General features: G+C 41.6%; 1 protein-coding gene across 2 annotated transcripts in view; it reads right to left on the reverse strand.

Moving 5' to 3' along the window:
* The window catches only part of MCF2L (MCF.2 cell line derived transforming sequence like), a 132,562-nt gene extending 109,996 nt beyond the window's left edge, over nucleotides 1-22,566 (reverse strand). For both annotated transcript variants that reach the window (XM_075137043.1, XM_075137024.1), the window contains exon 1: nucleotides 22,121-22,566. In XM_075137043.1, coding sequence (XP_074993144.1) covers nucleotides 22,121-22,199 — 79 coding nt within the window. In that variant the 5' untranslated portion in view covers nucleotides 22,200-22,566. The remainder of the gene's footprint in view (nucleotides 1-22,120) is intronic.
* Between the last annotated feature and the right edge of the window lie 1,685 nt (nucleotides 22,567-24,251).

The following is a 24,251-nucleotide window of genomic DNA, read 5'->3' on the forward strand; positions in this document are numbered from 1 at the left end:
CTGCAAAATCTGTGATTAGATGGGTGATTTTCATAAGGTCTTTTCCTGAAGACAATACCTTTGACAATTACAAAGTGTGGAGTATGGTATAGACCGCTGCTGGATCGATGCATCTAGACAGCGCCCAGCAGGGGTGGGCCCTGGCTGTAGCTTATAGTGCTAATAATCTACAATAATCTAATGTGTGCAGTGAGAAATGACTGCTGTCCACCTACATAAATAGATGACGTTGTCTTGCTGTGCTACCGCAGGCCAGAAGCACTCTTTGAGCAGTTGGTCTCTGCTACCGTAATTTCCTTCCTCTGAAAAATGTCCTCTGTTGCCATGCGCTTTGGACCCAAGAGATCCTGTGGCTCAGCTCTCACCTCTTCCCTGTCAGACTTTAATTCTTTTCCACATTTCACAATCCTCCCTCTTTAGTCTCTCCATGAATGGCGTATTAATAAAGCAAAAGAGTTTTCAGTTGAGTAGCTGCTTTGAAATTCTTCTGCATGCACTGTTACACTGATTACAAATGTACATGGCAGTAAAACCACTCAGCACAAAAGAAACAGTGCTATTAATACTTCACAAAGCTGGTGTGCAGCTATAAGTAATACCTTTTAGGGACCTTTTAGAAATGCTATAAAAATCCTTGGGCTGTAAGAACCTAATACGATTTTTCTCAGGCCACTGTTAGGATACAGCACAGTAGGTTTTCTATTGCAACTTTCTGAAATGGCCATAGGGGTGCAAGAGTGATAAATCATGTAAGTGTTTGGAGGAAGAATGAGATTTTCATAGAGAATTCATGAATTGCTGATTTCAACGATTGCTCACATAGGTCTCCAGCAAAATGGGATTTTCCCTGTGTACAGATAAACACATTAGTTGAACTGGAATGAAGGGTGTTACTGGTGGAACATTCACCAGTTTACTAGACAGTTAAAGTTTTAGTCTGTTCAGAGTTAGTTTGCCTCATTCTGCTTAGCAGTTAGTCAGTTCTAACAGACATACTTTAACTACACAGTCATAATTAAAGACATTCAAACAAACAGATCTAAACACACAGTGAGAGAGAGACCAAGGGTCTCTACGCCATCTGGAACCACAAAGGACTAGGACAAGTCTGCGTTTAAGTTTAAAAATGAAAAGCTCTTTGACAACTAAGAATCAACAGACAATTTCCTTCTGAAAACGTAAAACAAATGCTGTATGACAAGCAGTTACTTGGCTGTAATTCTTAGAAAGACTGAGAAACTCATTCCATCTATAGCATCTTATCAGCAAGCACCAACACTGAATACAGCCACAAATGACACAGGCACTCTGTTTGACCTGACCCCATACTGCAGCCAAAGGGAGGATTCCCGCTCCCAGTAACCTCCCCCTCTTGCTTCCCTGGTGTGGGCATTTGCATTTGTGCAGCTGCATGGTGAATTATCCACGGATATCTTCCAGGTAGGACAAGCAGGACAGGGACACATGATGTGGCTCCTGTTTAAAGTCAATAATCCTGGCACAAAATGTGGTATGTGGAAAGCTGCTGAAATAACAAATACCTATTGATTTCCAGGTTGGGCATATTGGTTAATGATTATTTCCTAAAATGAGTACTGCAAGCTGTGCTTGTCTCTTTTGGATTCTTCAGCAGAGATCTTCACATGATTTAATAAAATAGTACTACTGATTACTATTTACTATACATTTAGAGAGACCCAATAAAGGCACAACGGGCAAATGCATTATTGGAGTTACAATCTCCAAATGAATTATTACATCAAAACATGTTGAAAGACACTGAAGATTTTGTGAATTAAATATATGAAGTAGAAATAGGCAGTGATGAAATCATGATTCCTCTTGACATAGTCTCACTGCATGAAAACACTGAAGGAAATAACAGTTAGTATGGAAGCTACTGAGAAAGAAAAAGTCAAGACATTACATAAAAAATTATACCTGAGCAAAAATATTTTCCTGCATATTTTCTCATGTAAATAGAGCCTACAAAGGGTACAAAATGTGGATCCCCACAGCTGTAGAGCTCTACAACCAAAGGTCAATTGCAGTCAGTAGCCCTTTCCTCCCTCTCAGATTTTAGTCTCATTTGTTACATTTGGATTCACAGATTTTTTTTTTCCAGACAATCTAAATGATGCTTCTCACTTGTCAGTTAAAGATAGCGCTGTGCCAGCAGTTTTTATTTGTCCCCATACAGAAGAAATGTTACACAGGCATGCTCTGCTGTCCTTCAAGGATGTGTTTCTGAAAAGTGTGACACTTAAAATCATTACCCCATTGCTTCACTCTTCATCCTTAACTCGATCAATCCCAGTTTGTCTGAGGAAGATGATGATGACATTGAAAGTGCAACTATGCAGAAAGAGGCAGCAACAACACTCACACTAAAAGACTGATACTGGGGACTTGGTCTCAGGGATGAAGCAGCTGGGATCTTTGAGGAGGGTGATCTGCTCCAGAAAGCTAGCATCTCTTCCAGGTGACAATTCTGATCCTGCTCTCACCACTCCATCCACCATGCCATATATACTGTCCCTGTGCATTTAAACTGTGCGTATTTTAGTTCCTGCACACATCCCACCCTCCCCACAGAAAAATTGCTTTGCCCTCCAAACAACCTCTGGTGTTTCACCTGTGTGATTGACAATAGTTAGCAGAGCAGGGTTGTCAACAATCAGCAGTGGAACTCCAAACGCAAGGACAGGCTTGTCTCGGGAACTGGTCCTTTCGTTGTGCAATCAAACATAAATTGGAGACTCACAGGAACAATCTTTGCTCAGATTAGTGATGTGTAGAGGCCACAGCACCAGGTGCCTCTACTAGTAATGCACTGGTCTGCATGGGATATTTTTGATTTTGTACCCTTAAATACAGGCAGTGCATCTGGAAAGCATCACACATATTGACCTTCCCCATCAGAAGAACATACGGGATTTCCAGATATATCCTTGGAGTCAGAAGCAGGTAGGAAAATGAAACACAAAAGGCACAGATGCTGCAGTTCATTTTAAAGATACACAATAAACAAACATTTTAGAACTTCCCAGCTGCTCCCAAATCCAAATAAATCCAAATCAAACCAAAGTTGTATCAGGGAAAAGGTTGTTACTGAGTGCACTGAGACACTTTGCAGAATACAGGCTTAACTATAGTTTATATAGCTCTTTATTAAACCATGAATTATACCATGAAAGCTATTCTGCATCAAACTCTAGTGGTAGAGCACTCTGCTTTGCAGCTACATGCCTGGACTTTGCTGTCCTGGATACTTATAATATCTTATAACATTTCTCTATATACAACCATTTAATTATCTTCAAACATTTAAAAACAATCCGGGAAAACTACTACAATGTATAGTATATGGATATGGCAAAACAAAACAAAAACAAAACTAAAAGAAACAACTGGCTACTATGAAAATTAACAAAACCAGATTATTTTAAGTAGCAACATCTAGAAGCCTTCAGAAAGTCACTGTGTTTTGATCTATTAAAGTTCCATTTAGAGCAAGCAGAAAATTTTTTGCTCAAGAAATAAGCTCTGCCACAATGGCACTAGAGTGCTTGTGTGCTTTGCTGGAAAGATTTTAACCAGTGGGACAATTTTTAACACTGCAGGCTGCCACCAAATTCCAGCAGCTAGCCAGGCAACAGGTCCCATGTGTCCTGCCCATGTACAGGGACACAGGAGAGGACATGCTGAGGACACAGGAGACTCATCTGGAGCATCTCCATCCTGGAACTCAACTGAGCGTGTCCATAACAAGTAGATTGGCTTTGAGCAGGTGGTTGGACTAAATGACCGTGAAGAAATATTGATAGTGATTCTATGATCATCTTGCCCATTTACCTCCCTTGCTGTTACCCAGCTGCGTTCACTGCTTTGATTCCCACAGAGAAAAAGGGAACCATTTTCAGTGTTAAATTTATATCGGTTGTTTCAATTTCCCAGTGAATTAATAATTTAGCAGAATTTTATCTTCCTCATTTTAGAGTTATGTGAAGAAGCCAAGTGGTAAAGTGAAACATTGAATTATTTACAAGTTGTACACACATGCAGGCAGATAAATGGTGTAGCATTATATATTTAACAGTTGTTAGAAAGTACAGAAACTATAAGCATGATAGCCAAACTCCTTTGTCAAAGGAGAGAACAGTAGTCTTCAAGTCTGTGTTAATTTTTTTAGACATTAAAAAGAGCTAAAGCAAATGTATTTAAGGTAGATCTAAAGTCTGTACAAACTTCAGAGCTACCAGAGTAAGCAGCTTCTGGCTGCAAATGAAGGAATGAGGCTCAATTTCCCTATTGGCAGAATTCTTCACGAAAGGCAATTAAAGCCCTGCTCTGTGTTTTAGCAGGATGGAATTGAATAAATCACAAGTGTGCAGAACTTTCAAGTCCTGGCAGCTGATTAGGTTATCACAGACTAGGAGAATAAATTATAAATTCATTTGTAATGGGTGGACAGTGCTATGAAACAATGAACAGATCCTAAATTCTCAAGTTTCCAATTACCAACTCTGTTCAGTTTGCTTAAATGAAGGATTATGTCTTCTTACTCTAGTGCTTGAGAAATAAAGAATTAAGAAATAGTATTAAACTGCTGAAATTTTATACCTTACAACTCCAAATAACCTCTACACATGATGAAGACAAGTACAGCAAACAGAATTCCTCATAATTCAGCCTTTCTAAATGTATTTACTGTCTTACACATGCAGCTGAACAACCTCTTTCAAATAAAATTTAACCAGAAATAGGTTTAAAAAATGGAAATAGGTTTGAAGTATCATCCTCTGAATATTTTCTACAAAGTAACTGTGAGACAGAACAAAATACTGCTATACTCTTTTTTTTTTGCCCTGTAACTTCACATTTTTCTGGAAAACTGATTTAAAAGATACTTCTTTCTTAATGTCCATATATTTTACACAAAGACCTTCTGTTAAAATTCGTCTGGCTATCTGAGCCCCCTTCCCCCAAATGCACACAGACCGACATAGTCATTAAAGGATTGGCTGAACAAGATCTCCTTTCTTTTCTGAAGGGGGCCCCTCTAACAAAGGACCTCGGAAAGTAGTCTTTATTGTTAGGTACCGGGTGATGCAATCCTTTATGGCAGTGAAGATTTAGGATCCACTTCCTCTATGTCCTGACAAATAGTCACGTTTCTTATCCACACTGTATCAGCATCCTTCTACCCCTTGGCTTTGACAAACAGTTATGGCTTGTCATTGATTTTAAATTCAGCAGGAACCCCTTTAAGCACCTAATACAAGCTCCATCATACCCAGAAAGTAGTTTTCTATCCATAACGTGTTAAGCCCATAACCTCTGCTGTAACAACAGCAAGAAGAAAGGGTAAAGGCACCTCCAGCTTTGGGGCTTGCCACAGCAGCTCCCCAGAAACACCCAATCCGGCCAGGAGCTCACTCCCTTCTCGGTGCAAGTTCCTGTCTCCTCTCACCGGCAAAAGACCACCAGGCACGGGAGGCAGAAAGATCCCCAGCAGAATAAACGTGGCTGCCAGCACAAGGTGGAGGCGAGACTGCCAGTGAGACTGCAGCACGAGGGGAAGGGAGGCTGGACTTGGGTGACGGAAAATGTTGGGCAAAAAGAGTCATCTTTTAGTGAGAGGAGACACTACAAGGAGGCCTGTGGAAGGGAGGGGACTTGGTAGAGGGGAGGCTGGGGAGGGGCAGCAGGGACTGAAGGAGAGCAAGGGCAGAGGAGATACAGGCAGTGGGAGAGGAGATGTAGCGTGAGGCTGGGTGCAGCAGATGGACCTCAGGCAGGAGACCAGAGCAGGGACCTGCTTAGGACAGCAGTAATGGGAAACCAAAAGGCCAAGCTGAGAGTTAACTTCGCAGGACTCATATGAGGAGAGGAGAGAGGAGCTCTATCATGCAAAGGAAACTGCTTCTGCTTTGCCTTTTCCCGTGCACTTGCTGTTCGGTGCGTGGCTGATGGATACTTCACTTGGAGTAGCTGTTTTTCTGTAGTATGTTAAAGAAAACAGACAAGCAAGACTTGGGATCATCCCGTTCATATTGTATCAATGAAGAAATGTTCCCTACCATACAAGGAGGGAAGAGGAGACAGAGGGGGAGAGAGAGCAGTGCGTATGTGCGAGCAAGACATGATAAGAAACAACCTAATTACAGCTTATTTTGACATTACAAGTATTGACCGTTTAAGGACACAAATTTTAATCAAGTGTGGTAAAACACAACACCTTGGTGAGTTACCTATTCTAACATGATCTTACAGATGACAATTAGTGGCCTACAGAGCAAAAAATGCAAGGCCCTGGAGGAACAAACATTTGGCAGTTGGACAAACAAAGATGTACCTTGTTTGCTTTTCAGAGTGCATCTTATGCCTCAAATCCATGATTTAAGGCACTTTTCCAACTGAAAGAAGAAACCTGAGAGCTTGAATATATTCTCATCAAACTGCAACACAAGAGGACGTTGATAGCATACGCAAAATAGGAAGTATAAAAATATGTATTTCTCACATTAACTTTGCAAGTATTATAACTAAATAATAAAAGTTAATAACCAGTAAATGACCAAAATGTTCTCAGATAACATTTAAGATAAATAATGTAGCGCTGCAAGATAAGTTTATTATGAGTATAGACTTCTAAATGGAAAAAAGAAACATAATAAGTATGTTTCATATCAAGCCTAGCAAAACAGCATGCAGCTGCTATGTAATTGGGCTTTTCTTGGTCAGAACAGGATAAATGACAAACCTTAACAATATTTGTAGCTCTCAACAGATGGCTTGGAAGAAACTCAAAAAAGGCGTCTCAGCAAAAAAAATTAAATAAATTACTTCCAGTTCTTCTTATGGTTGCGGTTGATCACTTACAGATACTTAAAAGTTGTTACTAATATAATGTACATTTTGTCTCTACTTTAGTTTAAGCAATATTGCTTTTTAGATTCTTTTCTCCCATTTAATTTTGGATTCAGCTATGGCAAAACTGTAAATTGCAATTGATAATATTCACTGAACCAGAAAGGAAGAGAAACTTACTGGCTCAAGTAAAGTAACAACAAAATGTCAAACTAAAAGTAACACTTTTAGACACAATCTGTACATTCAGCTTTCAGCCTTGTGCCTTACCAAATCACCATCCTATTGCAGGTTTCTTCAGACATAATGCAAGGTCATAATGCAAAAGGAAACACAGAGTCTAAGTCAATCACTGGTTGCACCTGCATCCTATTTACTCATCTTGCGAGTTAAAAATCTGGTACTTGAAGAAATTCCAGTATTGATTTATACATACTAGAAATCTGAAATTCCCTGTGATTTCTAACCATACAGTTTTCATCTTCAAAGCCTGCTGAAAAATATTGCTTGAGGCATCACGTATTTGTTCAAGAGGCGTGAAGAATTTTGCAGAAGTGTTTGGATAAGTGGTGCCATATATAATGTAACTATTGCTACCTTTTACAGCAGTGAAATTAAATTTTGTGTAAAAACAAACTATGTACAGATATCACATCTTAAAGTGCAGGGGAGAGATGAGCAGAAGTGTTCATGCAACATGGAAGACTAAGAGCCTGATATTGCACCCACTGAAATGAACCCCAAGATAATTGGTGAGCTCAAAATTAATTAACTTGAACCCTGACAAGGGCATGCATCAAGAAGTCAAAAATCTCAGTCCAGAAACTGGGTTTAATGGGCAGTGGATCCATGCAGTTCTCTGCAGAAATCAAGTACCCACAGTACTGTAACAAACAGATCAAGAAGCATCTCTCTGCTTTGGAAGACAGCAAACCAACAGCCATAATGTTCTACCACAAAACACCCATTTCAGATTTGAGGTTAACCAAGACAAGTAAACTTCTAAAGAGATGACTGTACTTAATAACCCAGGAAACACAAATCATGGGAGATGGTCGCAAAGGCCAGGAGTTTCACTGTTTCTCCTCCGGATTAACTGCAGAGCACTAGTGAAGGGACAGTCCTACCCCATCCCTGTTCCTCCAGTGCCACAGCCATGTGTTCCCACTGCTGCCCTGGTACCAGCTCAGATGACCACCACGGTGGTGGCAGGGCAGCCTACAGACTTGACAGTAAGCACACTTCTTCTCTCCCCTTCACAAAAAAAGCAGTTTTCTGTTGAATCAACAGACTGAACCAGTTCAATGGTTCAGACAATTGCCAGGTACCTGTCTCTCGCCTGATGCAAGAGAAACCGTGGGAAGCCAAAGGCAAAGGAGAGAAAAAATGTAGGACCAACTCTTTCTTCAACAACTTAGTTTCACCAGATGCCATGTGGTTTAAAAATGCATTTTAACTTCAGCCAAGGGTGATTAATATCCACGGATGGCTCCCAGGACAGAGAGAGAGCAGCCCCTTCCAGATGCAGCTCAGAGGAGTTGGCTTCTGCACTGATGGGTATTCAGAGGACACTGTCCCTCTCCACTCACCATAGAAGGCAGCTCAGATCATCCTTACTAGACTAAAATTGGCCTGTGCAAATACCTGCCTGTAGTAAAATGCCATACAAAATCATTTTCTCTATGATGAGAATTCTTCAATTAAATGGAAGCAGGGCTAAGAGAAACGATGTGCTTATGGAGCATCTTTTCTCTACATTGCAACCAGTCAGAGTATTTACTAGTGCTTTGGCACAAAGCTCCTTCCACACCTCTCTCATGTTATCTAGAGGTAGGCCGGGAAGGTATTTCACAATAAATACAAACAGGTCGTAAGGCCAAGACTTCCAAAAGAGCAAACTTCATCTGCATAAAGTCAAATGAGGCCGTCATTTTCCAGTTTTCCAATATTCACAATCAAGTACAGTGTGATACTACACTCGCACTCATAAAGACGTATATCCAGTTCTGACATTATTTTTTTAAGAAAGTATGAAGTTGAATTTAAGTGATTAATTGTTCTTGCTGAGGCAATTGACAGCCAGACAAAGCAAGTGCAAATTACATGACAACAGGCTGAAAAGAATACATAGTCTCTAACTACAAGATGGAGATGATTCTTCACACAGATAATCTTCCCAACTGAATGGCTTTTGAACTGGACAGTGTTGGGCAATTATTTCACCATGCAAGCAGCTCCATTACTTTCTCAGGTATGTTATATTTTGCTTTTCAGTCATGCATCCTATGACACTTTTATGAAACAGAAAATCAGGTTCTTTCCATAACTTTTTATGCTGTCTTTGTCAGCTGCCTTCAGAAAGAATCATGATTTATTTAGTTTTCCAGCAAAATCTAATGTCTCTAACCTCTTTTTAGAAATGAAAGAAAGAACAATTTTAGATAATAATTTGGTTATTTAGACATACTTTACACTATCTTTGCAGTAAAAGAGAAGATAATCTTTTTCACAGGTTTACATGATTCTGAATATGGCATCTAGAAATAAAATACACATTACATTTGCAGTCACAAGAATATTAAAGTCTCCTCTGCTTCAACAATACTGTTTTGCTAAATACTGCTGATCATAAATTCCCAGCCAATTTTTTTTAACAGAAAATTTTTTGCTACACAAAATTATTTTTGGCAAAAAAAAAAAAAAAAAATTTTTCCAATGAACATTTCTCAGCAGTCAGTTGAAATTTTGCTTTTAGTCATAAAAAATATTACAATCAATTCCCGTTTGAAAAAAAATCACTGAAATTTGCTTTCTCCCTTTTTGCTGATAGCTTTAGCAGAAAAATGCCTTCTCATTACAAACGTGGCTAAAGCTCTAATAAGAAAAACATTCTAATCCACTGAGGGCAAACCTAGGGCAAAAGATGTGCTTGCAAAGTGCTTTGGGACCAACTGTTTTCAAAAAGCTTCAAGAATTAAAAACTCTGTTAAAAATTGTTGGTTTTGGATTTTGGTTTTGTTTTTTTTAAACTGGCCTAATTCTTCTTTTTTTAAACTGGTGACAATAACGCAGTTTATTACTAGCAGTCGAACTACTGCTTCACATTATAAACTTTTGTTTGGGGAAACAGCAGTTTTGTTGACTAACCATCTAACATCTGTCAGAGACTAACAAGCTAACCGAGTGTTGACTTTACACTGTTTGAAACCACAATTCTGCATTAAGCATTGTGAAATGTGATATTTTATGCCATTTCCAATCAATTTCTCAAAAAAAAATATTAACGTTACAAAGATGGAAACTAAAACATTGGAGCAAAAATGCTATTTCATATCTTACTGTTCGTAATTTCAGTTGCTTACTGACAGAAGCAACTGAGGTGAAGAACAAGACCAGGTAACAGCCCCGGATATCCAGGTTTACCTACAGCCATCATCAGACGCCACACAGGCTACGTCCGGATGAGACAACATGAGGGTGATTGCCTTCCTCCGGGCTCCCACCCTCACCTGATTTATCAAGGGAGGAGATGCCTGAGTGCCAAGCTCTCCCTCGTCCTGCTTCCTCCCATCCCACCCCATTCCAAGGAAAGGAAACCCAGGTGACTGAGCTGGGCAGGAGCCACAAGAGGACTCCCACCTCCACAAGCAGAGGAACAGACTTGCCAAGAGATACCGTGGGGCACGCACTCCTTATTCTCCCAAATAATAGCAGGCGCAGCTAGAAAAACTGCTGGAAGCCCACTGAAGGTACTGTGCAGTGATGCGCCTGACCTTATTTCTTGCTGGGAATGTTCCTCCCTCATCAATTCCACCACGCTTGTCTGACGTTTCCTTTTTTGCCATGTCTAGTACAGATAACAAGTTACTTGAGGCAGGGAACTGTCAAGTGCAATATAGCTCATCTGCAAAGGGCTTGGCAGGCTGTGCAGTACCATACCCAATAACAAAAATAGAGCAGAGCAGATGACCAGCCTTTAAAACAGAGTTTCATTTATCCATAGCTTAACAACTTACTAATTCATTGCATAATGGGTTATTAGCAACACACTTTAAAAATCAGGCTTTGACCCTCAAAAAATTTCTTTCTAAAGGCATAAATAGTTCAAACTAAGCCTTTTTCTCCTAAGTATTTTGTGAATGCAATCATCTGACATCTCCAGAATTAATGATGCTATAAAATTAAATCTGATATTTTTAATAACTTCTTCCTGAGTGCTTCACAACTTCAGTAAATTGCAGCTAGTGCAGCTGCCTGTGGAGCACTTTGAGCTCAATGGGATGAAGGGCCCCTGAACGCCAGCGAGGCCCACGCAGACCTAGACAGGCAGTAGGGCAGGATCTGCGGGAGGTGGGGAGACTCTGCAAACCCCCGACACAGCACCCAGCGTGGCCCAAGCTCCCTGCACAGGACAGCGATGCACACACGGCAGGAACCGAGCAGAGCTCGGGCCTTCCTTTCCTTGACACGTATGCGAGGCTTGTGAGGCCCCACAGAGGCTAATGAACAAAAACAGCCCCAATATGACTACCCCACAGCTGATCTGCTGCCAGGAGCAGGGAGCAGAGAGAAAGGTTAGGAAAGAGTGGAGAGTGGGTGTACAAGTTGTCTTGCTTCCTTTTCTTCCATGTGTATCTTTAATATTATATACTGCATTTGCTCCTATTTAATGTCATAGGGCTAACTCACTATACCAGCATGCATCACATGTCTCACATGTCACGGAAACTCCCAGACTGGTTGTCAAACCAGCAAGGCTGCTGGTCCAGGGCGGTGATGATAATGAGCGAGCGGGAAGGCTCCTCTCTCGTACCACTGCCTGCTCCTGCTTTCCTCCTCAGGCAGGACACACACCAGAGAGCCACCAGCAACGCCGCAGCTCAGGCAATGCCCACGTGCAAAAGGTCAGGAGCTACTTGATGGGAAAGGATGGGAGAGAAACTCCTGAGGGAACGCGGGGGAACAGGAGGGGCTTCTCTGCAATGCGAGTGCCAAACGGTAACACCCAGATCCCTTCCTGCTTTGGCAGCCGCACATCAGCACTGTCTCAAATACCTGTATTTCCCTTCAAACCACTCTTGGATCTCTCTAACTTCTCACCCTCCTTAAGGGATAAAAATTTAAATCCTGCCTGTTCTCACCAGTTCTGATAAGAGTTCCCTGCAGCATCATATAAATGTCAGGCAGATGACAAATTGCCAGTAAAATGGCAATTTACTGAATTCAGTCCTAGACCATTACACTAAAAGAACTGTCGGGGGGTGAGGAGGTGTTTAAAGATAATGTCAAATAAAGCTCAGAGTGATTTTTCTGTTTCCATGTTTTAAAAGGCAGATGGTAGGATGCAGAAAAGTTCATTCCCAATTTTCTGAAGGCTGGATGGGAACTGTTAGTACTACTTTAACTTAGATAAGTGCAAAATTGACAACATAGTATTTAATGCATACCTTCACTCTCCTGATACAAAATGTATGGCAGCTCTCTGTGCCATCCAGCTTTTACCAGACCTTTTTAATTCCCTGTTAGATCTTCAAAAATATAAACAATTGCTTTGAAAAACACCTCCACCTGCCACACTGAAATAATTCATCTTCTGTCTTCATATAACAACAGAGAGATGCTGTTTCTATTAATATCCCTCTCCTGCTCCAGGCTGCGTGCTCTCAAAGTAATTCAGGTATACTCTTTTCAAAGGAACTGACTGTGAAACAACGATGGCACCAAAGTCAGCAGCAGATTGCAATGTCCTTGAAAGGCAAGTACAGCATGAGCTAGGGGTAAGAAACACTGAAGAAACTCAGCAGAAGGAAATTAAGAAAGTATACAATTAGAAAGCTGGGAATGCTATGTGTTGTTTTATATTTTTTTCTTACCTTTACTTCATAAATTACTTCACAAGTGATTTGTCTGATGTTGAAATGACGATTTTTTTTCTGTAAGCTGCTGATACCATTTCGAACACCATCAACAACTTCAATGGCTTCCTCTTGCTTACCAATGTGCTCAGATGCTCTTTGCCTCTACCTTCAAATCTCTAGTATCAGAACTCCAGAGTACATCCCACGGGTCACTCGCAGCCTCAGCAGCCTTTGCTCAGAACCCAGAAAGGAGATTTTTAAATGTGGCTGTCCTCAACAAAACCAGCTGTGCCAGGATCACAGCAAATGTCTGGCTCCTGAGCAGACTGGAGCTGTCTCATAATTAGAGCCTGGCATCTACTCAAGCATGAATTAAGTAATGATGATGAATTTTCATCACTCTTGTGATTCTGTGTATGTAGGTCATATTCCATCATAAGTATTAAACATAAAGCTATTGTGTTTCAGACACTGTATTATGGGGGCCCCAGCTTCATGTCGTACTAAATTACTACCTATAAGCGAAACATCCAGAAAATCTTTTTATCCACCTTGTTTTGCCAGCTTTCTATTCTCATCCAAGCTGCACAACCAAACACACCTGTTTTGCTTCCTTACCCCATCTTTCTCCTTCTCTTCTCTTCTTCCACTATAGTCAATAGTCCTCAAAGTAAGCTGAGAAAATCGCTCCCTCAAACACAGACGTGCTTTTTTCTCTACTTTGTTGTAGAATTGTTTCACTGAATGTTTGTGTGGGAGCTTTTATTTTGTTCTGAAGTATTTTTACAAGAGTAGACCATTTTGTATAAAGGTACTTTGCCATTACAAACATGCTGAATGTCTGAGTAAAATGTGTCAAAAAAGTGAAATGCTAAGTAAAGAAACATCAAGCTGCCTTTGTTAAATCTATTGGGTACTAACAACCAAGTTACAGACTCGGCTGGAAGCCGACAACAAAACCCAGCAGAAGAATTACCCAGTGTTTGGAGAGAGGAGTGCATGGTGTATGGCAGCGAGAGGGGAAAAGATAGATAAGTTTTGCCCTGTCGCACAGCAGGCGCCTGCCTGAGAGTTCAGGCACTTCTCAGAGGCAGGCAGGGAATCAGACAAACCCACTCTTAGCTTTCATCTCTCCACATGAATTCACCAAATGAGTCTCTCATTCTTCACTGCAGTAAATCCGAAAATTGAAAATGCTGAGATAATGGAAATAGGGAATAATCAATTCAATTACAGTCACTCAGTGGCAGCAGGTCACAGACCCGTAGGGAACATTAAAGTTTGGCAAGGCCTTTGCACGGCAGTTGCTTCGGCAGGCATCAAGCCTTTAGTAACACATGCAAGGTAAACACGGAAAGAGGAAACATGAATCACGCAACACGCCAGTTCATTTAGTGTACTCCATGGGCCAAAAGCTGATGCAAGGCTGGGTTTGCTAAGCCGCTGTTAAAACACAGGCATGTGACATGAGGTAACCTCAATGAACCGGGTAAGTAACACAGGTGTCCTGGTAGCATGGAGCGACAACCAGCAGCCCAGGACAAAACACTGACCAAAGTAAAGCACTTTGCCCAGCCCAGAAGCCAGACACAGAACTGTTTACAGAAAGGCTGTAATTTATCATTTGATATTTTTAATAACAAAGGTTGTAGCTTGAAGAGTCATTTTTAAAATCAGTGTCGTGGTTTAACCCCAGCCAACACCGAGGCACCACCCAGCCACTCACTCACTCATCCTCCCGGTGGGATGGGAGAAAGAATTGGAAGGGTAAAAGTGAGAAAACTTGTGGGTTGAGATAAAGACAGTTTAATAGGGAAAGCAAAAGCCATGGACGCAAGCAAAGCAAAACAAGGAATTCATTCACTCCTCCCCATCGGCAGGCAGGTGTTCAGCCATCTCCAGGAAAGCAGGGCTCCATCACACATAACAGTTGCTTGGGAAGACAAACGCCATCACTCCGAACGTCCCCCCTTTTCTTCTTCTTCCCCCAGCGTTATATGCTGAGCACGACGTCATATGGTATGAATATCCCTTTGGTCAGTTGGGGTCAGCTGTCCCAGCTGTGTCCCCTCCCAGCTTCTTGTGCACCCCCAGCCTCCTCACTGGTGGGGTGGGGTGAGAAGCAGAAAAGGCCTTGGCTCTGTGTAAGCACTGCTCAGCAATAAGGAAAACATCCCTGTGTTATCAGCACTGTTTCCAGCACAAATCCAAAACACAGCCCCATCCTAGCTACTATGAGGAAAATTAACTCTACCCCAGCCAAAACCAGAACAATCAGCTATGTGTATTCTCATTATTTTCTGTTTATATCAGTTACCCTGTTGTTTCATATGCAAAGCCACCTTCCCTTTAAATTCACCAGGCTATAGGCAGGAATTGAAAGAAAAGGAAGTTACATTTCTGGCTCAACAAGAATTGAGACTGTAAAATAACTAGAACAGTCACTTCTTGGTGCAAATTTTCTGCCTGCTACATGAAGCACTGAAAGAAAGAGTTTTAGTAAGACCAGCACTTAGCAAATGCCTCAAGCATATTAAGGGGGACAGCGCTTACACCCCTGAAGTAATAGCACAGGTGGAAAGTGAAGGCCTACCTGCTGCACAGCGGTTCTCAACTTGCCAAATACCTATTTGCCCAGATTATCAATTTTAAGAAGTCAGACTGCTGCCGAGCAGCATTACACACCTACATCCTCAAAACCAGGCAGTACCACCCTGCACTGTGCCTTATCAGCTTGCCACAATTTGAGCAGGACGTTCTGCCAGGAAGCCCTCTTTCCCTGTGTCCTCAAAGGGATTCAACTGCCTTAGTCACACTGGCTCCTCCCAAGCTCAAACACCATTAGCCTTCCACTTGAAGGTAGAAACGTTTTGGGATGGGTATCACCAGGCTTCTCCATTTCAGCTTACTCTTGTGCTGAAACTCGCAGTCAGTTCCACCTTTTGTGTGACCAAGTTTAACATCTCTCCATCATAGCTCGGGATTCATCGTGCCTGACTCCCCGCTGCTCCAGGGAACCATGTGGGAAGCCCAACTGTCAGCTCCATGCTCCTGGTACACCACAACCCAAATAGCTCTTCCCATCAGTCATCAAGAAATTCAAAGCATTAGTACAAAAACTCAAAAGCCACAAAAAGACCAGCAGCAACAGATTGAGGATATAACTAATACCCAAGATTGCTGTAAGTGAGGCGATCTATTGTCTGAAACTGCCCAGACTGTGCAGTAAGTCAACCTCCAAGATGATGATCCTGTTTCTACCTCTGCCCAGGACCGTATGCTTACGCTCACTGTTCCACAAGGCTTGAGTTGGCTGCACCCACAGTGCTGTTAAAGGCAATGTTAAAGGCCAGACTACCAGACAGTTTGCCTCAACCACAATGCCTACATTCCTACGTGCACTGAGCCAGGTGGCTCATGCTCAAGCTATGCAGTTATGGGGATAATTGGAGAATGTAAAGTGAGGTCAAAATATCTAACATGATATTACAGGTTTACCTCAAGAGACCTACAAGTGATTAATCCATATAAAAGCATCCAAGATCGTGCTCTTTCTGTCTGAAACAAAAGTGTATCTGGCTGATATTTAATAGGACAAGACAAAAGAAACAATGAAACACAATTAAAGTGGGTTTACCAGATATTGTAAAACAGCAGGCTCAAACTAGCAGCTGAAATGCACTGTTTCAGATTCTGAAAACCTTAAGAAGTTGTTGGGCTGACTCAGAAACAACAAAATCGCAAGTCTCTTCCATAGCTCACTTGATCTCCTTCATTAAAGGAAAAGGTGAGTGACTCAAACGCCTCCGGCTCCCTGGCTTTACTCGACACATCAGCTTAGAGCAAACACCTTGAAGACAACACAGCCTGTGTTAGGTATTGCACCCCTGTCCCCGCGCCATCCTGTTCCTTTTCTGCAGAAGTTCCCTGTTACTTGATATGCAAAGGTAATCTTGCAGCTTGGCTCTCTGCGGTTGTAAGCGTGGCAGGCAGCTGTGCCAGGCACTCTTGCCAAGAAAGTATTCTGAGTCACTATGATAGTAAAAATGCATCAAAGAACAGGTTTTTTTTCTTCTTTAATATTACTAAGTACATAAGTCCAGGCAGGGCTTTCCTGGCTCTGCAAGCTTTAAGTATATATACCCAAAGTCCATAGACTGAATGGGAGACTGACAATTATGCATCCTGCAATCCTCTGAAAAGCCACTCTGAATGTGCCATTGTGTACTGTTTAATGCCTATTTTGCCCCAATCTCCTGTTCGTCTGTTGAAAGATATCTGCATAGATTGCAATTTCCCTACTGTAGTTCAGCAACTGCAATTAAAATCAGTGAAAGACTGAGGTAGATGATATGATAGGAGAGGTCATTATTGTTGACAGTCCCAAAAAGAAGTGCACATGGATATAAAGTCAAATGGGCATTTTCCTTTTTTTTTCCCATTATATGTAAAAAAAGAAAAAACCCTACTAAGCTGAAATGTTTTGGGATGCAATTTTTAAGTGACAATAGTTTGATTAAAAATAAAATTTAATCAACCTTAATGTTGATAAAAATATTTTTCCTCAGATTATCAGAAAGGCAGCTCTCTCTAATAAGGACAAGACTGCTGCCAACTCTGAACCTTACTCCCACAGTTTCACTAGATCCAGCTGTTTCAGTAGTAAAATAAAGATTTTGATTTAAGCCAGAATATACTAAAAAACAGATGCCGTGTAGGTGCAGACAGAACCCATAACAGTACGTGCTCACAGAAAACATGAGCAATCCACTCCTAATTGCTTGATTGTGTCTGTTCAACTGCAACTCCCGCCCTTATTCTTGAAATTTTAAACCTCATGACAGGAAGTGCATGCCTGCTCTATACCCTCTGGCCTGGGAAATCAGAGGCATCTTTCATGGTTAAGCTCAACATGGGAGCAGGAGAGCTGAAATGCAGGGTCAGCAAGCTAATACCAGACAGAGGCATCCCCCACTGCCACTAAATGCCACCTGGGCGCACTGAATGCACCAACAACCTGCTGATTTCAGAGCTCTCAACTGGATCGCTTTGACTCTACCAGCTACACAGAAAGCTGACAAAGTTGCCAAAGAGTAATTTAATGCCCTTCACGCTCAGACCTGTCTGCCTGCCAAATTAACACACACACAGAGCACTCTGCCACACGGAGGAAGATTTTTTTTGGATTCCCAAACTGGAAAACCAAGTGAACCGAGGACAGATGTTACAAGGGTAAGAAAGAGCATGCAAACTCCAAAAGAGTAGGAATGGGGAGTACATCCAGAACAGGTCCTTCCAGTTGCCCACAACTTTATAATGCCCCTTCAGTGTGCCTGAGGGTGTCCCCATTGCTCCTTGCAGTAAGCCAACTCTTTCCAGTGATGTTGGGCACTTGGAGTGGGTATGCAAATCCATTCCTTCTACATCTGTTGCTAATTTGTCAAGACAGGTGAGCCAGCCTTCAAAATTTGAAAAGCCTGCCTGTCCATAAGACAAAGCCAGGGAAATGAAGTGTAAAGTTTTGGCCCAAATTCTGAATATGACAGAAAATCTGGAGCTACTGAAAAGTGACTGAACATGAAGAGACGGTACCTGTACTTAAAATACTAGCACTGCGTACGTGTTTACGAAGGAACTACATACATGTTTATCTTCTTTGATTTGCAGATGTTTCTTCTTTTTGCAGAGTGCTAAAATTTTGTTCGAGGAGAGGAAACAGATGGCAGCTGTAATAGTGGCACCTTTCCAAAGTGGAAAGAAACCATTAGTGGGGCTACCACAGGCTTAAGGCTGGGAATGTTAGATTTGTATTGCCTGTTTGCATGAATTGGACAACACCATCGCTGCAAGGCTTCCAAGCTCAGTGCTGATGCAAACGTGAGTAGTGACTGATAAATGGAGTCCTAAGCAGAAAACCCATGGCAGACAGTAATATGGACAATGTAAGAGGTCCCAGACTAGAACTGTATATAACCTGGGGCTTCAGCCTCTGAGACACTGTTCCATGGGAGGGAAAGTTCTGCCCGTAAACAGCGATTTGTGGAAGAGGGTCTAATTTAACACAGCAACAGAACTGAAAAAGAGGAAGAAAAGCAAAAACTGTCACCAAATGAACAGAAATGATGCAATTATCCATCAAAAAAATAAACACGGACAAAACCAGGATTTTTTTTTTTTTTACTATCAATAATAATTTCACAGTTTTCCTGACAAAAAATTCTAGTGGAAAAAAACCCTTAGGTAGAAATAGAGAATTTCTTTAAATCACTTCTGCCTTGTTTTAAGGATTTACATGAAAACAAGGAAAGCAATAGTCTGGTCATCTAAGTCCAGGAGGCCATTTGATAGAAGGGAAGTGACCGGGAGGACTGAGGAGCATATGTGGGGGTAAACAGAGGAGGATGTCATGGGAGCACCATTATTAGCTGCTTGAAGAGGGCAGGGTACAAGTTCATTTTGAATTGTGGAACAGAAGTCGGAGAAGGAATATGAAGAGGATGATACTGTTAAACTAAAGAGCATCTTTATGACCTTAATAGCTAAATATGGCCAGAAGCAGAAGAAGATAATGTATCTGGGAGGTGTTGAGGATAAAGTGAAGGTAAGCAAGATGAGAAATAATCAAAGCTTTACTAGAGAAAACTGTCCAGATGTGTAAAATGTAGCAGAGAAAGGCACTTGAGGGATCCTGTGAGAGGATCACACATTCATAAGGGAGTAAGGAGAGAAAGGTCAGTCATTTACCATGGGGGCTGGGAGTGTGAGTAAATCCGAATTTAGTCAGAGCAGAGGGAGTAGAAGGACCACTGAGGAAAGTGCTGGTGTGGCTGTGTGGGAAAAGTAGCCCAGAAAGGCTGTGTCAGCACCAGACTGACACAGGGGACTTGCTAGCAGGAGAGCAGCCAGAGGCAGGAAGGCTGTTGTGGTAAAACAGCAAAAGATTATGGGCTGCAACTCAGATTTACCACACCTAACCTTAGGCATTGGGGAGATGCTACGTTAGGAGCTGAGCTACTCCAGGTCAAGGGAAGGACAACTGCATCTCAGAAGGTGGAAGGACTTCCCTGCTGAATGTGCCTCCTTCTCTCCTTTCAGCACACATGGATTTTAGGGGAATTTCTCTTCTGACTTAGATGCTTAAAATCACCTGGGATGAATCTCAGCCTGCTTACGGTATCATTCATAAAAACAGACGAAGGAAAAGGAATAGTCTTTTTCCTGGGGTCCTACAAAGGAGAAGCTCCCTTGATGCCTGAAGGTGGATAGCTGCACTACGGAGCAGCCAGGGAAACCTTTGCATTTCAGTTACTCCTGAGCAGGGAGCTATTGAAAAATGGGCTTGGAAAAATCCTGCACGTGATCTTAGGCTGTTAAGGAAATCTCTGCTTACAGAAGGTTTCTGAGTCAACAGAAAGACAGCTGTGAAGCCAGACAGTAGATAATCTGACCCAAGGACAGAGTATACCGCAAGAATGGGAGACAGTAACAGAGAAACGGTCTAAGCAACCTGAAAAGAACAAGGGGGGGGGGGGGGGGGGAAGGAGGGAAAGAAAAAAAAGGAAAAAGGAAAACTGAAACAGTCACCTATAAATACAACCACTGGCTATAGAAAAGAGGTGCCTTGGGCTTGGGAATACCCCCACAGGGATTACAAAGAGGCAGAAAGAGAAGGGGGAGGAGAGGGACCAGCTAAATCCCATGAACATGAAATTGGCAGTAAAGTAACAGCTGCTTTTTTTGAAAAATATGCAAGTTTAACAAGCTAAATATCAGCACACAGTCAGAGCCTGCTGGCAAGTGTGAAAACAGCACTGGGAGCCGCTGGTGGCTTACATGAAGGTCACAGTGTACCTACATCTGCACAGCTGAGAGGCAGGCGGTGTCACACGCAAACCAGCGAGCTTGCTGCCAATCTGGAGGCTCCTTCTACTTCAATTCGGGAAGAAAAAGCTCCCATATTCCTAAGCAATTCTACTGTATGTTATTAAAATTTAACTTGCCTCAGAAAAACTACAGCAACAATTTTAAGGGAGTGGAAAAAACAATGTACAAATTATTAAAATAAACTGCAAAAGACAGTATGCCCGAGCAAATATCAGGCTGGCTTTCTTCTTACTTAAACATTCAGAAAATCAAAACAGACAATAAAATATCCAAGCATTTATTAAAGACATGTTTTAAAAATAGGAAGATAATCGGGGAAAAGTGCATAGGAAAAACAAGGAAGGAGAAAATAGTATGCATGGTGACCTTTACTTGTAATTTAATGCTTGTTCTCATCAGATTAAGTCTTGTTTTTCCCCCCAGAAAAATGTTACTAGGAAGGTAAAATACCTACTTTCCCTATCCAGGAAAACTGATGCAGCTAATCTGTCCGTTCCACATTTGTCATGTAACCTATCTGTTCACCAGACTACAGCACCAGCCATCTTGCTAATTATCTCCTTGTAACACATGGAAATTGAAAAAGCTGGAAAAGTCACCCTTAGGAAACAGAGGACTAGGGAAAAGGGAAGAAAAATTCCAAGTTTTTATACTTAAATATTCTGTATCAGCAAACCACTGGTTTGCCTCAGATGACAAGAAGATGCAAGACTTCTGACATCTGTCAACCGACTAAGAATAAAGGGCAAAAGAAACAGTTTCAAGGATGCAAAAACCACCTCTCTTCTCTTTCCAGGTAACTTTTTATTCTGAAGTATGTTTACATCTTTGCAAGAACAACAGCCAGGAAAACACTCCTAGATCTAATCACAGATCAGCTTCTTGTACACTACTGTTCAGTTCTAGTTTTGAACACATAAGCATTTACATTTTCAAGAAAATAAGAAAATCTCTCAGAAATCGTAATAATCTTTCTACAGTGCTAAAACCATTTTAGCAGATTTGCTGCAATTTTTAATCCATACAGATGTAAAACTACATTTATCACAATTAATGCATTCAACTCTTCATTCTCATGAAAGTGCAATTTAGATCCACCCGAAATACTGGCTGCAGTGCCTTAGCTGAGCTTTCCACCACTTCATATTAGACCCGATCTGCCAGACAAATCTGTAATTCCCCCTACTTCTTAGCTACAGCTGAGTCAGAGATAAAAAAGGAATCAAGACCCATTTAGCGTATTTGACTGGGCTAGCAGCTACCCAAAACTATTCAAGAGGACCTTCTAAAGCTTGCCTCATGAATATCTAAGCACTAAAAATATTAATTAGTGTTAATATAAACAAAAGTTTAACCTGGTGACAAAAGCTCTTAACGTTTTCTTTCCTATTAATGCGAGCATGTCTAAAGAATGCTAGTCAGATTACCAGGATTTTCTGTAAATCCGACAAAATCACTCACAGCATCCACACAACACATTATTTAAGACCAGCAGCTCCTCCTACCAGTGCACTGGGAAACCGCATTTAATCTTTGCATCAATTCTTCTAGGGCCATTTCTTCAATTTTCAGCCAGCATCTCATTCTCTGATAAAACAAAAAGAATCCACAGCATACATGCTCCCCCTGCTCCAAGAATGAAGGGGGGATGGGGGGGAAACCCCAAACCAGACAACTACAGCAGTGCTTCGCAGCCCTGCATTTCAATTACTCCACACGAATCCCCCCTCGGCACAAAGGGAGGCAGGAGTGCACGTTCCCTCCTGGCAGTGCCTGGGTGAGGCGGGCGCTGCTTGAAGCCAGAGCCGTGAATGTTAATGACAGCAGGACAGCTTAAAACTTCTCTCCCCTCCTCTGTGTATGGGTTTGCCCGCAGTGGAGTCCTCAAATGCCAGAATTAATGCGAAGCGTTGATTAGCCGACGTATTGCCAGTCTCTCCCAGCCTGCAGCGAGCGCTGGGAAGGGCTGACGCTGAATCGACAGCGCAGCAAGGGAAGGGCAAGCAGTCGGAGCTTGCAGAAAGCCCCATCCTCACGCTTACGTGAATGCTTTCTACCTTCTTGCCAGTTTGCTGCAGGGTGAGTAGCTGTGGAGGAAAATGCCTTCCTGCTGACAATGCCAAGACTATTCTGCTCTCACCAGCCCGCACGATGCCTTCATGTTCAGTTTGAAATGGTCATTTTTGAAGGCTGAGGACTTCAAATTTCCTTTAAACACCGAAATAACCACAGCCATCTTCTGGACTATTTGGAGGAGCTTGACTGCTTAAATGTTGTGCCACAGCAGGCTCCGTAACCCTGCGAAATCCAGATTTCCACAAAACCTGTATTACCACCTTAGGCAAAGGGTTTTTAGAGTCAAGATCTGCGGACCTCACAAGGTGTATGGAGTATATACAAGAGAACTGCTGTAACTAGGTAACTAGGAAAACCAAGCCTAATAGCCAGTAAACTTCCGTTTGCTATAGAGGATACGCCATCACTGGAACACTTTTAGGGATACAGAAAATCCTACAAGACTGAAAGCTGTACAATGTCTCTCTGTACAAGTGTTCCTTGTAATTGATTTTCAGTGCTTTTATACAGACTGTTTTACAAGTTTCACACTATGAGGCTTTTAACGCTTTCCTTTTCCAAGATTACCTCGATGTCTACTAACTCTCATTATTGGCATGTTTTTGATGATGGTCAGCTGAATTCTCCCAGTCTTCTAACCATGTTATTGGTCTTAGTTATGTCCTCTTATATTTTAGCCATTAAAATAAATAAATGGTTATCTGTGGCTAAAAGAAAAAGGGATGTTTTTCTGTACACTTAAAAGGACCGCACTGTGTTATTTAGGACAAAGATTCTTTCTACAGATTACATACAACAGGCAAAAAGCAGCAGTCCTTGCCAGGAACATATATAGATACCTATAATGACTTGTTCATAACTCTCAACAACATAATGTTATTAGATTGCAGGGCATGAACTAAAAAAAATTTTTTTAAGAGGACCCATCAATCTATCTGGGTTTCCTCTGTCAATAAAATTCATAAAGATCATATTTAAATATCCATTTATAAAATAAAGTCTCAGGTTATTTCCACTCTGATGGGCCTACAGCAGCTCCATGTATTATATATGACCAGATACATGTATATTTTCATTTCTATATTAACAGAAACGAAAAAATTAAGTCTTCAGTCAAGCTTTTGCATAACGAAGTATTAGTGAAATACAGCACCTATAGGGACTTGATATGGAAAAAGTATTTAGTTTTTCTGACTGCTATTTATGATTGCATTTTTGCAAAGGAACAAGTGATCTGCAGCAAGACCATGATTACCAGGTCAGGCTCTGGCCATTCAGGTGGTGAACCAGAAGCAAACGAACTAGAAGAGGTGTGCAAGTCTGCGGGTGCGTATGGATAGCTGAGGCTTGTTTTGAAACAAAGGCTGTGGGACAGAACACCGCATCCAAAGACAGCCCAGGGAGAAACTCCAGATGTCAGGAAGTCAATGGGACTTGTTGACTGCAGCAAGTTAGAGGCCTAAGGCATTTTAGTGCATGCAGAACAGCAAAGTTCACTTGTAAGATTACACTATTTCCCAGAGCAGCAAGAAGTGCAGGAGATATATTCATTCATAAGCA

This window comes from Calonectris borealis, chromosome 1, assembly GCF_964195595.1.
Source record: "Calonectris borealis chromosome 1, bCalBor7.hap1.2, whole genome shotgun sequence".
NCBI classification, from domain to species: Eukaryota; Metazoa; Chordata; class Aves; order Procellariiformes; family Procellariidae; genus Calonectris; species Calonectris borealis.